Source organism: Ostrea edulis, chromosome 3, assembly GCF_947568905.1.
Source record: "Ostrea edulis chromosome 3, xbOstEdul1.1, whole genome shotgun sequence".
Taxonomy (NCBI): domain Eukaryota; kingdom Metazoa; phylum Mollusca; class Bivalvia; order Ostreida; family Ostreidae; genus Ostrea; species Ostrea edulis.
In genome coordinates this window covers 46,636,546-46,648,602 of record NC_079166.1, presented here as the reverse complement: position 1 = coordinate 46,648,602, position 12,057 = coordinate 46,636,546, and the positions used below count along the sequence as shown (strand labels likewise).

General features: G+C 34.0%; 1 protein-coding gene across 1 annotated transcript in view; it reads left to right on the top strand.

Moving 5' to 3' along the window:
• The window catches only part of LOC130052575 (uncharacterized), a 24,213-nt gene extending 21,358 nt beyond the window's left edge, over window positions 1-2,855 (top strand). The window contains exons 6-8 of the mRNA XM_056157941.1: window positions 377-506; window positions 646-761; window positions 2,608-2,855. Of these exons, the coding sequence (XP_056013916.1) occupies window positions 377-506; window positions 646-761; window positions 2,608-2,699 (338 nt within the window). The 3' untranslated portion in view covers window positions 2,700-2,855. The remainder of the gene's footprint in view (window positions 1-376; window positions 507-645; window positions 762-2,607) is intronic.
• Window positions 2,856-12,057: the final 9,202 nt, after the last annotated feature.

Below are 12,057 nucleotides of genomic sequence, written 5' to 3'. Positions count from 1 at the left end.
CCCGTGATTTTCACTACTACATTTTGTAAATGCCGAGCGTTTGGACAACAGTCACCGAGTCGATTAATTTTCAGAAAGGGAACAAACACGAAGAGAAATTCTGAATGTCATACGCTCTATGAAAAAACAAACAAATAGGGAATCGCGATTGTTTAAAGAGTGCCAATTTTCAAACAAATCGCTATTAATATTATTATTATATTCATTCTGAATTGTTATCATTTAGTTTAGTTTTTTCCTCACCGAAGCTTTTTGCAGTTATATTATATTAACAATGGAGGGTGGAATAGAATATACAGGTAGACTGTCATGAATTGCATATAATCGTAAAATTTACGGTTTAACATAATTTTATTTGTATATATATATATTTTAGACCCTGAATGTTACAATTTATCGAAAATTTATGATTCTACCGACTCGGAGCTTCCAATTTCTACGGCAGTAACAAAACTCCAAGAAAACTCTACCACTGTCCAACAACCATCTGAATTTCAAACTTCTAGGTAACTATGCAAATTATCCATATACCAGTTTTCCCAATGAAATTCAAACTACTTTACAATGTAATGTCAATGATTTTATAGATAAAAATTTCATACCTCTAAACAAGCTGCTGCTAATCACAATTGTTAAACATTGCAGATACACTTCTGATGCCTGCTCTGCTATTGCGATAACGTACATATCAATATGTATATTGCTATTTGGCTTTGGCTTTGGGCTGTACACATGCTGTAAAGTACGAAGACCGAAATATGGTGAGTTTGGTTGAAATCTGTATCATTCTAAAGATGGGCTATTTTACTAATGACCTTTATAATGTAGCCACTAGAACCGATTGCTTATCATTTTCCTTTCGGTTGCATCACAGGGCCTCCAAGGCCCCTTCATTCACTCAGTGTAAGTTTTTCGTCCTGCTTCTGAAGGGTTGTCATTTGTTCACAAGAGCTGAAAGCTCGAGTGACCTTTCCTGATCACATTTTGTCGTCGTCCGTCTGTGTGTCTGTCTGCATGTATGCCCGTAAACCATTTACATTTTCATTATCTTCTTCAAATACAATTGGTCACTGTGATTAAAACTTGGCTCAATACATCACTAGGTAAAGGGTTTTTAAGTTTGTTCATTTCATGATACGTGACCCTTGCAAGGGGAGATAAGTAACAATTTGTTTTGATTATTTGTATTGATATGCAAGAATACTCACGTAATGTAGATTCAGATTCAAGCCTTGCTTGGAGATGGGGGTAGGGGCCACAATATGGGAAAAAAATATCAAAAACATATCTATAGGGGAAAAATTAAAGATATTTTCCTCATGAACAGGTAGGTATTGATTACTAATCTAAAAAAAACTTATCTGCCGATCTTGAAGATAGATTTTATTTCGATAATTTTACAGATATATAAGATTTTATGTCATACTGTTATTTAATTGTTTCATCGTTGCATCCCTCTTCTTACCCTTGTCAAGCGCCTTAGAGTAATTTGTTTTATATAAGGCGCTGTATATCATTACTATTATCATTATTATTAACTCAGCTGAGCTATAAGCTTAATTGAGCCTTTATGATTACCTATTGTCCGATATCTGCCCATTAGTCCGTCTGTATATATGTTGTTTCTAATCTTACATTCTTTACTTCGTCTCCAAAACAACCAGGCCGATTTCAGTTAGACTTGCCAAAAAGGGGATTTAAAATTCTCCAAAGAAATTACCACACTTATCAAAAGGGAGATGATTAAGAATTGGTAAAATTATGGTGGCATAATTTAAAAATCTTCTCTAGGCCAGAAGATTCAAAATTGTTTAAGTAATGACCCCAGGAGTAGTATGGGGCTACAGTAGCTGATCAGTTTTACATGGGGGTATATAAGGAAAAAATCTTTTGAAATTTTCTCAAGAACAATAAGGTCTTTATAAGTCATATTGATATGACCCAATAGGGAGTGACCACAATAGGGGGTTGCAAAGGAATTTTTACATGAGAATATAGGGGAGGGGGATTTGAAATATTTTCCTCAAGAACAGCCGGCCAATTAGTAGTGATATTAGTATTCATGCATCATCAGGTAGTTGAGATTCAATATTAAGTCCTGGCCTCCATGAGAGGCAGTATGATGGGGCCTCAATAGGGGATCAAAGTGTTACATTAGAATGAATCTTTAAATCACTTTCAAAATCAGCATGGCCAGGATGTATCATGTTGATATACAAACATTATCGGGTATTGCAGATTGTAATATTCAAGTTCCTTCGAATCAATGCCCTGGGGTAGGTTTGGGCCACAATAAGTTTTTCAAACCTTTTCAAGAGAATGTATGGAGACAATCTCAAAATCTTTTTAAAAAATATGGACCATGGAGATCATATTGTGAGGCTAAAATTTTACATGATACATGAATATATTAGGGTATCCGTATGTTGAGGGTGAAGAATAAAGAGTGTTCTGAAGAATAGCAGGAACAGGTTGACTCGGGTTAGCATTGTGTCCCATGGGCTTTTTGTTATTATCCCAATTACTATTATTATCATTATTTCAGAAGTCCTATAGACTCATGGAAACGTATTTAATTCAATTAAAATGCCATGATTTTTTTTTCAGCTGATGTAACATCACGTGTACATGTACATGATGAAACAATCATTCTCCAACTACAGAGTGTAGGAAATTTGCAAAAAGCCACAGCAGTATAAAAGCTGACAAGTTAAAAATATCACTAGACGAAAGAAAATGAAGTATATCTTCTTTGTATTGTACATAGAGATGCAAATGAATATAGAGAACTAACGACTCCTACATCTAAGAGACAAAAGAAAACATATTGTTTTGTCAACCTATGTGTACATGTATATATTGGGGGGGGGGGGGGGGGGGGGGGGGGCTTTTTCTGGGTTTTGTTTTTTTTTTTAAATTCAAAACATGTTATATTTTTGTTTTAGAAAAAAAATCTTTATACATATCCAAATAGTTTTCATGTGTATATAATTATTCTTTCTGTACATTGGAAGTGTGTAATCAACAAAGCATTGCTTTTGAAATATTGAGTATATAAAGTCATTTAGAAGGGATTACATTCTATTGTATGTAAATTTGTGTATATCTATATGAATACCTAATCAAGAATACACTAAGTATAAGAGGCTATTTCAGAAGGGATTATCTGTCCTAGATACCAATATTCTATGTCCATATTATGTAATGCTTTTGTAATGGGCAGCAACATCTCTGGTGGTCAGTAGTCCAGGATCTCTAAAACCAATTTATAACGAAATAGCTATCTCATTATAATGAATTAGATTTTTAAAAATCGTTAAAATGATATATCGTACGTTGTAAGACCTCTTGTTTTCTTAATCTAGAATTTTCCAAGATAAAATAAAACGTACGTCAACTTCGTATATTGTTTGTAAAACTGCATATCTTGTAAAATAAATCATCAAAGTATTATCAATTTGCAGATATTTGTGGGTTTATATATATCTTACCGGTAATATCTGAATATTTTTGGTGATATTTAACAACAGAAATAAATCCAAGCTGCTCTCAGATAGCATGACTACATTGGGCCAACGTTGGCAAGTGGTTGTACCATTGGCAGATGGTTGGCGTCGGGCATACAACATTGGGCCAACACTGGGCCAATGTTCGCATGTTTGCGTAATTAAGTGCTATTCCACGTAAGAATAATGCAAAATTGAATTTCCGCGGCACATCCAATGTTACGAAATTGGGCCAAACTTTTAGAAAAAAATTAGTTGGGTGCATAATATATGGCAATCTGTTTATTTTCATTTTTTGTCACCCAGTATAATTTTTATTTAAAAAATCGAAAAGTTGTTACCGTGTACTAATTCATACAAAATGTCCGGAATATCAAACGGAAATTCTCAAAACAGCAACACTGAAATAAATAGCCATTTACACATATCTCAAGGTAAAATCTTCAATCACCATTTTAAATCTTCAAAAGTGTGGAAAATTTTCATTCCGGTTTTATAAATAATAAAATAATCGCTGAATAATCGTGAGTTTTAGTTATCGTTCGTGGAAGTTTCATAAACACCGCTAGATGGCACACCGTAACTAAGAACGCTGGTGCGTGAAAATGGCGGCGATCCAAAAATAAATAGAGCCTTGCAATGGAGAAGTGTAGTGTCGGTCACTACGCTGGCAGTTTATGCGCGCCATATGTTGCATACCCCAAAGAAAAGGGATTGACTTTACTTGGGGAGTGTACCAGATATATTAAACACCATCTGAAGTCGCTGAAACTTAGCACTGGACACCAGACGAACGTCAAAGCAGCAGCCGACACCGAGGGACATCTCATTGCGGGACGTATTGGGTTATTTAGAATATAGAAATATATTAGAATGGAAATCTTATCATTGTTTTTTTAAAGACGGATGAAATGTATGAAGCAATCTTGATATTTATATTATGAACACACTAAAACACGCACACCTGACATACAAACACTGATCAATGCAGTGCCCCAAGAAATAGAAACAAACGAGTACATGTACAGTATAGCAGCGGATCTAAACACGGCGAGATCACATGAGTCGCCAGTTTTATCTTTAAAGATCTTAGCGAGAATAACGAAATCTCAGTGATTGTTGCTTACATTGCAGATCTTTACAGATAAAACTGGCGACTCCTGTAGCTGAACTATCAGTACAATTCAATCTGATCTAGAGTTTATGAATGTGATATAAATGTTAAACAATTGTGCGCCACACGCTTGCACTTCGCGAAGACACTCCTGTTTCACGTTGAATTAAAGTTTTGTGATATAAAATTGTAACTTTCCGAAGGTTTTAACGAAATTAAATTTATTTCTTTAACATATAATTAATGAATGCATATTCATTTCTGTGAGAATGTGTAAAAATATAGCATAAACTTAATAGTAAGTAATTTGATTTAATTTAATTAATATAAAAACTCAATAGCTAATTTTATATAAACATATGCACTAGGAAGGAAAGGTAACTCAAGCTGCAAGTCAACATAAAAAGGAAAGATAACTCACGCTACAGTGAAGTTTAAAAAAAATACACCTGTTTACCTCACCAAAATATTTTTTTTTATTATTTATTTACTCTCTCTCTCTCTCTCTCTCTCTCTCTCTCTCTCTCTCTCTCTCTCTCTCTCTCTCTCTCTCTCTCTTGTGTAAGAAACTATCAATTTTTCAGATTATTTTTTTTTGCCCATATATTAGAGTATTGCCACTATACAGGTGTGGACATTTAGAACAAAAGATTACCAATAGAACATTATACAAAAGTACACATAATTAAGTGACAACTTTAAATTGGTTTATGATGATGATAGTGATAAAATAAAATCGGACAATTTTACATACAACTACTATAAGCATACATGTACATGTATGACACCCTGTGTTTAAAATGTGTACTGTCAATTTACAAACTAGTTTTTTTTTATACATTCCGTAACTAGATATGGAAATCATTATATATGAATAAAATGTTTAATTTCAATAATTTTTAAAACTCAGTGAACTGGATGCTTGCTTCAAAATTTACATACACTTATCAATAAAACAATGCATTTATTACTTTAGGTTTGATCCTTCCCTCACTGTTTGCCCATACCATCGATACAGTTTAGGAATACATTGGAAGCCATCACGAAGTTGTGCATTCCCATCCCATAATGGCTCCCAAAAACCACAAAAACCTGTCACTTTCGAGATGAGCAAACATATTCTGCACACAGCGGGTGTACTAATGCTGATTGGCTCAGGTAATGACAACTCATGGGATATATTGTCAGGCAGTTTAATTACTGAGGGACAAAACTGAAAGAATTGGCAAATACACAAATGGAACAGAACTGGGAATGACAATTACTGGTCACTGTCTCTGAGTCAATGTATTTTGAAGTTTGCATAGAATTTGACATTCATTAACAACAACAACAACAACAACCCCTAAAATAAGGTAATGAATGCTTGAACAAATGTGCATAATGTTGATGGATATATATATGCATACATACAGACAGAGTGATATGACCTACACATACCTACAACTGTGTAGTTGAATATATAAAAGAGTGTTGACAGACAGCAGGATGCATATGGACAAACAAACAATGTGGTTATAATATGGCATCTGAATTTGATGTGGATTCCTATAAATAATTATTGACATAGAAGAAATTCTAAGCATAGTGTATCTAGGTATAATTTTTAAAATGAAATAAATATATATGGTATACATATTTTAAATGTTAATTTCTAAATAATTTGGTTTGGTGTTATATGTAGTTGAAATACAAATAACAAAGTAATAAATGTTATCAGGAATTTGCATGGGATGCATGAAGATTTATTACCAATCCCTCAATAAAGAATGTCCAGATCCAAAAGATCAAGTTGTTGATACAGTAAGTTACTTTCATTCTTTTATACATTGGTTTATATTCTAATTTTTTATCACAAGAAGTGCAATTAAATAAACTTAAAATCAATAAGCCTCATTTATACACATATATATTACATATATGTGTACTATTTTCATCATCAATCATGTATTAAATGTACTTTACTCACTTGGAGAGGTAAATAAAGATACTGAAATGTTTTGCAATATAACTCATGTACATTTTAAGAAAATTGATTTATATACTTATTTAATTGTAGGATTCATGTCAAAAGACTAATAATGAAACCACAGATGGAGAAGACAACATAAAAACATGTGAAAATGATACGGACTGTTCCCTTCAAGAACTTGATACCTATGAGGTACACAAAATATATATGTATATATATATATATATATATATATATATATATATATATATATATATATATATATATATATATATACACAATATATATATAGATTAAGTTATATATTGAAATACATTAAACATAGTCATAGGGGAAAAAATACATGTATATGGAATATTTAGTACAAGTATTTCTTAGTTACTCAAGATCAAGAGTTATGATTTATAAGTACTCATGATAATATTCCTAAATTGTGTTATTACAGAAAATAATGTTAAATCCAATTAAAAACTTGGTGTAGAATTCAAATTGCAATTATTTTGGATTAGTAATTTCATTATTCATTATTCTTATCAAACAGGTAGGAAGCAGTATTGTAGTATCTGAGGATGAATTAGAAGGATCAATTCAAGAGGCTGGAATGTTTGAGGTAAATATTTTAATTGTTTTTGCCAAAATTTATTTGTGGTAGGTCATCTGATTCACTCTGGTGACCTATTGCCAATGTCATGCATTATGCATTAATCCTGAGAACTACCACTCCAATTCCTGTCAAATTTGGCATAAAGCATTAAAAGATTTAAGATGATTAGCTTAAAAGCCGATGCATAATGGCACCACGTTTTGGCTCTTTAGAGCCTCTCTGATCACCTTTTGTCTGTCATCTGTCTATTTGTCTGTAAACTTTTTCTTCCCTAAAGTCATCTTCTCAAGAACCACCAGACTAAAATGAAATTTGTATGAATCAAGCCCCCCAGCGGTAGGGTGGTGCCATAATAGGGGATCAAAGTTCTACATGCAGATATATGGGAATATATTCTTTTCAAGATCGTTCATTTCATACCATGATCTACAATCTTGGTCTTATCAACAACAGCAAGGTCATGTTAGTATGTTCCCCAAACAAAGTTTGGGAGCATATTGTTTTTACTCCGTTTCTTATTATTATCATTAAGGTCTTCCGTCTTCAGTGGAAGACCTTATAGTGATTGGATTGTTTCTTTTTTTTATTATCACTATTATTATTCTCCCCAATTTTTGTGAGCTCAATTTCTCAGAGATGCATGGATAGATTTTGATGATTTTTGGCAGGATTATAGAACCGTATCTGAAGTTTATATAAAATGCCGGTTTTTGAAAAATTCACTTAATAGGATGATAGTATATCATTTGTAGATGTGCAAAATTATAGTTATTTTGTCTGCACGCGCATCACAATTTTGGTACACTGACTTTGAAATCAGTCTAACTTTTCTGTTGTGCCCTGAAATGGTTTGATATTCATATCATAGGTAGATATTGAGACCATGAACTGATTTGTGTGGCCAAAATTACCAATCTGCACGCTCATGCATGTGCACTTCTTTTTGATTGGATAACACTAAAACATCTGTAACTCTCTTATTAATGAATCGAATTAGTTGATATTCACAGCATAGGTAGATAATGTGTGTATCTATACATTGGTGTCATAAAAGATGCCAATGCGTGCATCGTCTTTCAAAAGTTCATCTTTAGAGGACGATATTTTATTTTTCATCAAATTCTAAACATGATGTTAGGTTTTAGGTGTGTCTTGGTACTCCTTACAAATTGCTATGGTTAAAATTACTGCTCAGCATGTGCACGCACGTGTGCTAATTTCTGATTGGACGATTTTAAAATCACTATAACTTTCTTATATTTGATGCAAACATTAAGAAATTCTTACTGTGGTTATATGGTAGAAAGGCCTGTAGAATGACATCAACAAAAGTACGGAATCATACTTGCGTGTGCGTGAATGCACGTGCATTGCTTTCTTTCACTTCTTGGTACTGAAAAGACCATTTGAAATGTACTCACTAAAGGCTAAAATAAAATGATTTTTTGCAATAGGTCCCCCTTACAGTTAGCACTAGTTCATATTTGTGTTGAGGCATCTCCATTCTGTGAATTTATTTTCTGTTATGTTGTGATCCTTTGGAGGTAAATGGGGGCCACATCAGTAGTCAAATTTGTTTATGGAAATAAAGACCGATAGAAATATTTTTTAAATTCACATCAGCTGAACAATGGCAGGCCAATGTGACTCAAGTGAGTGATCTGGCTCATGGGCCTCTTGTTTAAATTAGGGTGGGGTTGTTGTTGCTGTTAAGGATCATTTGTAACAGTCCTGGTACAATTATAACTACTTTCACAAGTATTTGAAATACATATATACCCTTTCTTTCAGACAATGAGGGACAGTCAAGAGTCTTACTCCCAATCAGCATCACAGAATTCTAATTGGAGTGAAGACCGTGAGTTAGATTTAACGGATGTAAATCACATTCTACAACTCACAACAAAAGGCACATCTAGTCCCCTTAGAAGCCAACTTCGACATAATGTGGCAGACGTCCATTCCAGAACATTGAGCTACTATAAAAGAAAAGCAAATGAAACTGTGGATGCTGTGTTAGAACTCATTGCACCTGGTCAGTCTTCCGCATTGAAAAAACTCCTACTGAATCCCGAGTCAACTAAGGTTCATAATGAAAAAGAAGCAAAAGAAGAATTCCAAAAGAAAATGATCGAACTCTACAATCAAACAACGGACAACAACTTGAAAGTACAAATTCTCTCCATCATATCAAAAGAAATTACAAAAACAGAGTTGATTGAAAAAATTCCAGGAATAACAATTTATAAAGTAGATCAAGCAAGAAAATTATCAAACAGATTCAATGGATTCGTTATACCAACTAAGACAATACATCACAGACAATGGACTCTGCAAAATTACAACATGCTCTGGATTTCTTCTTTGATCCAATGTTTGTGCAAATCGTATCATTTGGAAAAAGAGACCTTTCTTTTGACTCGGGTGAAAAGCTAACAATTCCTGATGTTGTCCGTACATCTTGTCATTTCCAGATGATCCAGTTATATGAGAATTATAGTCAAGAATCGAACTTCGTCCCACTTGGAAGATCAACTTTATTCCAAATTCTCAAAGTATGCTCTGCTTCCAAGAGAAAGAGTCTACAAGGTTTGGACAACACAGCCGCTGAGGGAGCAGAAGGATACCAGGCTTTGAAAACGATCACAGATAGACTTCATGATATGCAGGTGATAACAGCGGAACAACAAAAAGAACTGCACACCAGAATTACTGCTAGTTTAATATATATGAAATCAGATTACAAACTTCATGTCAAAGAATCAGATATGTGTGCAGACCACTGCATTTCATGGAGCTTAAGTGACCCTCATATGAAAGAGTTCCAGCATCCATGTGATCATCCACACCCCATACAATGTGATCGATGCAACCTTGTATCTGAGGTCGAAGAGCAGTTACTAACAGCAACATCCCAAATCCCGGACCAAGGCACTCAAGAAGAGTATCAGAAACGTACATCTGATTCAATAAGGCAAATTATGCAGTGGAAGTCACACATTGTAAGGACAGTGAACCAAGATAAATTCAGGCTTGACAAGTTGAGAAATCTTCAACCCCATCAGATGTTCATTGTCATGGATTGGGCAATGAAATTCCTACCAATGAAGTACCGTGAAAAACAGACGGACTGGTTCGGGCAGCGAGGAATGAATTGGCACGTGACTGTCTGCATTCATCGTGACGCTGATGGGAATTTATGTGTAAGTATAAATATGGATTTTTCCCATCAACATTGATTTGTCCATGGGTTCCGTATGTGCCCTAAACTTAATTTTGTATTCTTCATAGGAATTATGAGATTGATCATGGTTTGTTATTTTCACCTTTTCAATGTGCAATATAATCATTTTATTGTTAGTTTGGATTTACTTATTAGGTTTTACTTAATACAATTCTTTTTACAGCACAGGACCTTTACCCACGTATTAGATGGAACAAAACAAGATTGGTTCTGTGTTTCTTTTTTATTGGAGGATGTCCTGAATACCATCAAACATCAACTACCTGACATTACAGAAATTTTCCTTCTGTCTGACAATGCTGCTTGCTACCACTGTGGGCATTTATGGCTGTGTCTGCCAGTGATAAGCACCCGGACAGGTATATATATTGTATTATTATACTTTCATGTAAAATACTCCAACCTGATTGGTCGAGAAGCATTTGAAAAAACATATTGTTACCCTCTGAGAACAAAAAACACGCGCCCCAGGGTGATAGTATCTAGCAACGGGTAACAGTACTTGACAACGGGTGATATCATAAAAAATTATCACATGCGTCAAATTTATGCGCGTACGGTTCGCCGTAGATTGCTAGACGACGTCGTTTGAGCGTTTGTAATAAACGCGAGTACCCGCATCGAAATACGAAATATCGCACGACAGTGATTGATCAAATGTCAACAGAAGCAAGTTTTTCTGCTTTCCAGTTTACATAACATTCAGTATAATAAAACAAATATTGCATGTATTTGAGGGTAACATTGGAAATTTTCACCCCTCGGTTGACAATGGTTTTCTCGGGGTGAAAATTTTCAATGTTACCCTCAAATACATGCAATATTTATATACTACCATCCAATTTCAAATTACAGTAGGTACATAAGTATATGTACACTAGTATTTTCATATCTAATGGATTTTGTGTCAATATTATTTTCAGGAATTATTTAACCTTGTTGATTTGTGTACTTCTCTCTATAGGTCTACACATCAAAACATATTGTTATTCTGAGCCACAGTCAGGAAAGTCCTATTGTGATTCAAAGATCGCCCACATGAAAAGAAAAATGAAATCCTGGGTAGCAAGCGGACATGATATCATATGTGCAGAAGATATGAAAGTTGCAATAGACTCCATATCAGGTGAATAACCCATTTCTAACATACAAAATTATTCTTTTTGTTGATAAGATACCCATTTCTCTGTTTAAATGATATAATTTTGTATTTGTACGAATAAAGCTATCTTGTCATGACCACTAATGGTTTATATGTCTAAGCAATTGTGACGTCTCCATATGAGTGAAATATTCTCGAGAGGGACGTTAAACAACATTCAATCAATCAAACCATATCTCCTCTCGGAATGAATTGCGAGGTGATGATAGATTATTCAACATTATTCAGTTTGCACAAAGACAAATCTAATATGTATGTGAAATATATTTACCAATATAATAAATTCATTCTAAATATTCCAGTCCATGGAATAAAATGTGCATGTGTATTATCATTTATCATTATTCAGGAGTCAGTGGATGTCAGGTGTCACATGTTTCCATCAACCCTGAAAATCAGTCTCTGAAATCTCACAAAATGAAGCAGGTTAGTTTGTACAGTGAAGTAGAGTTCCA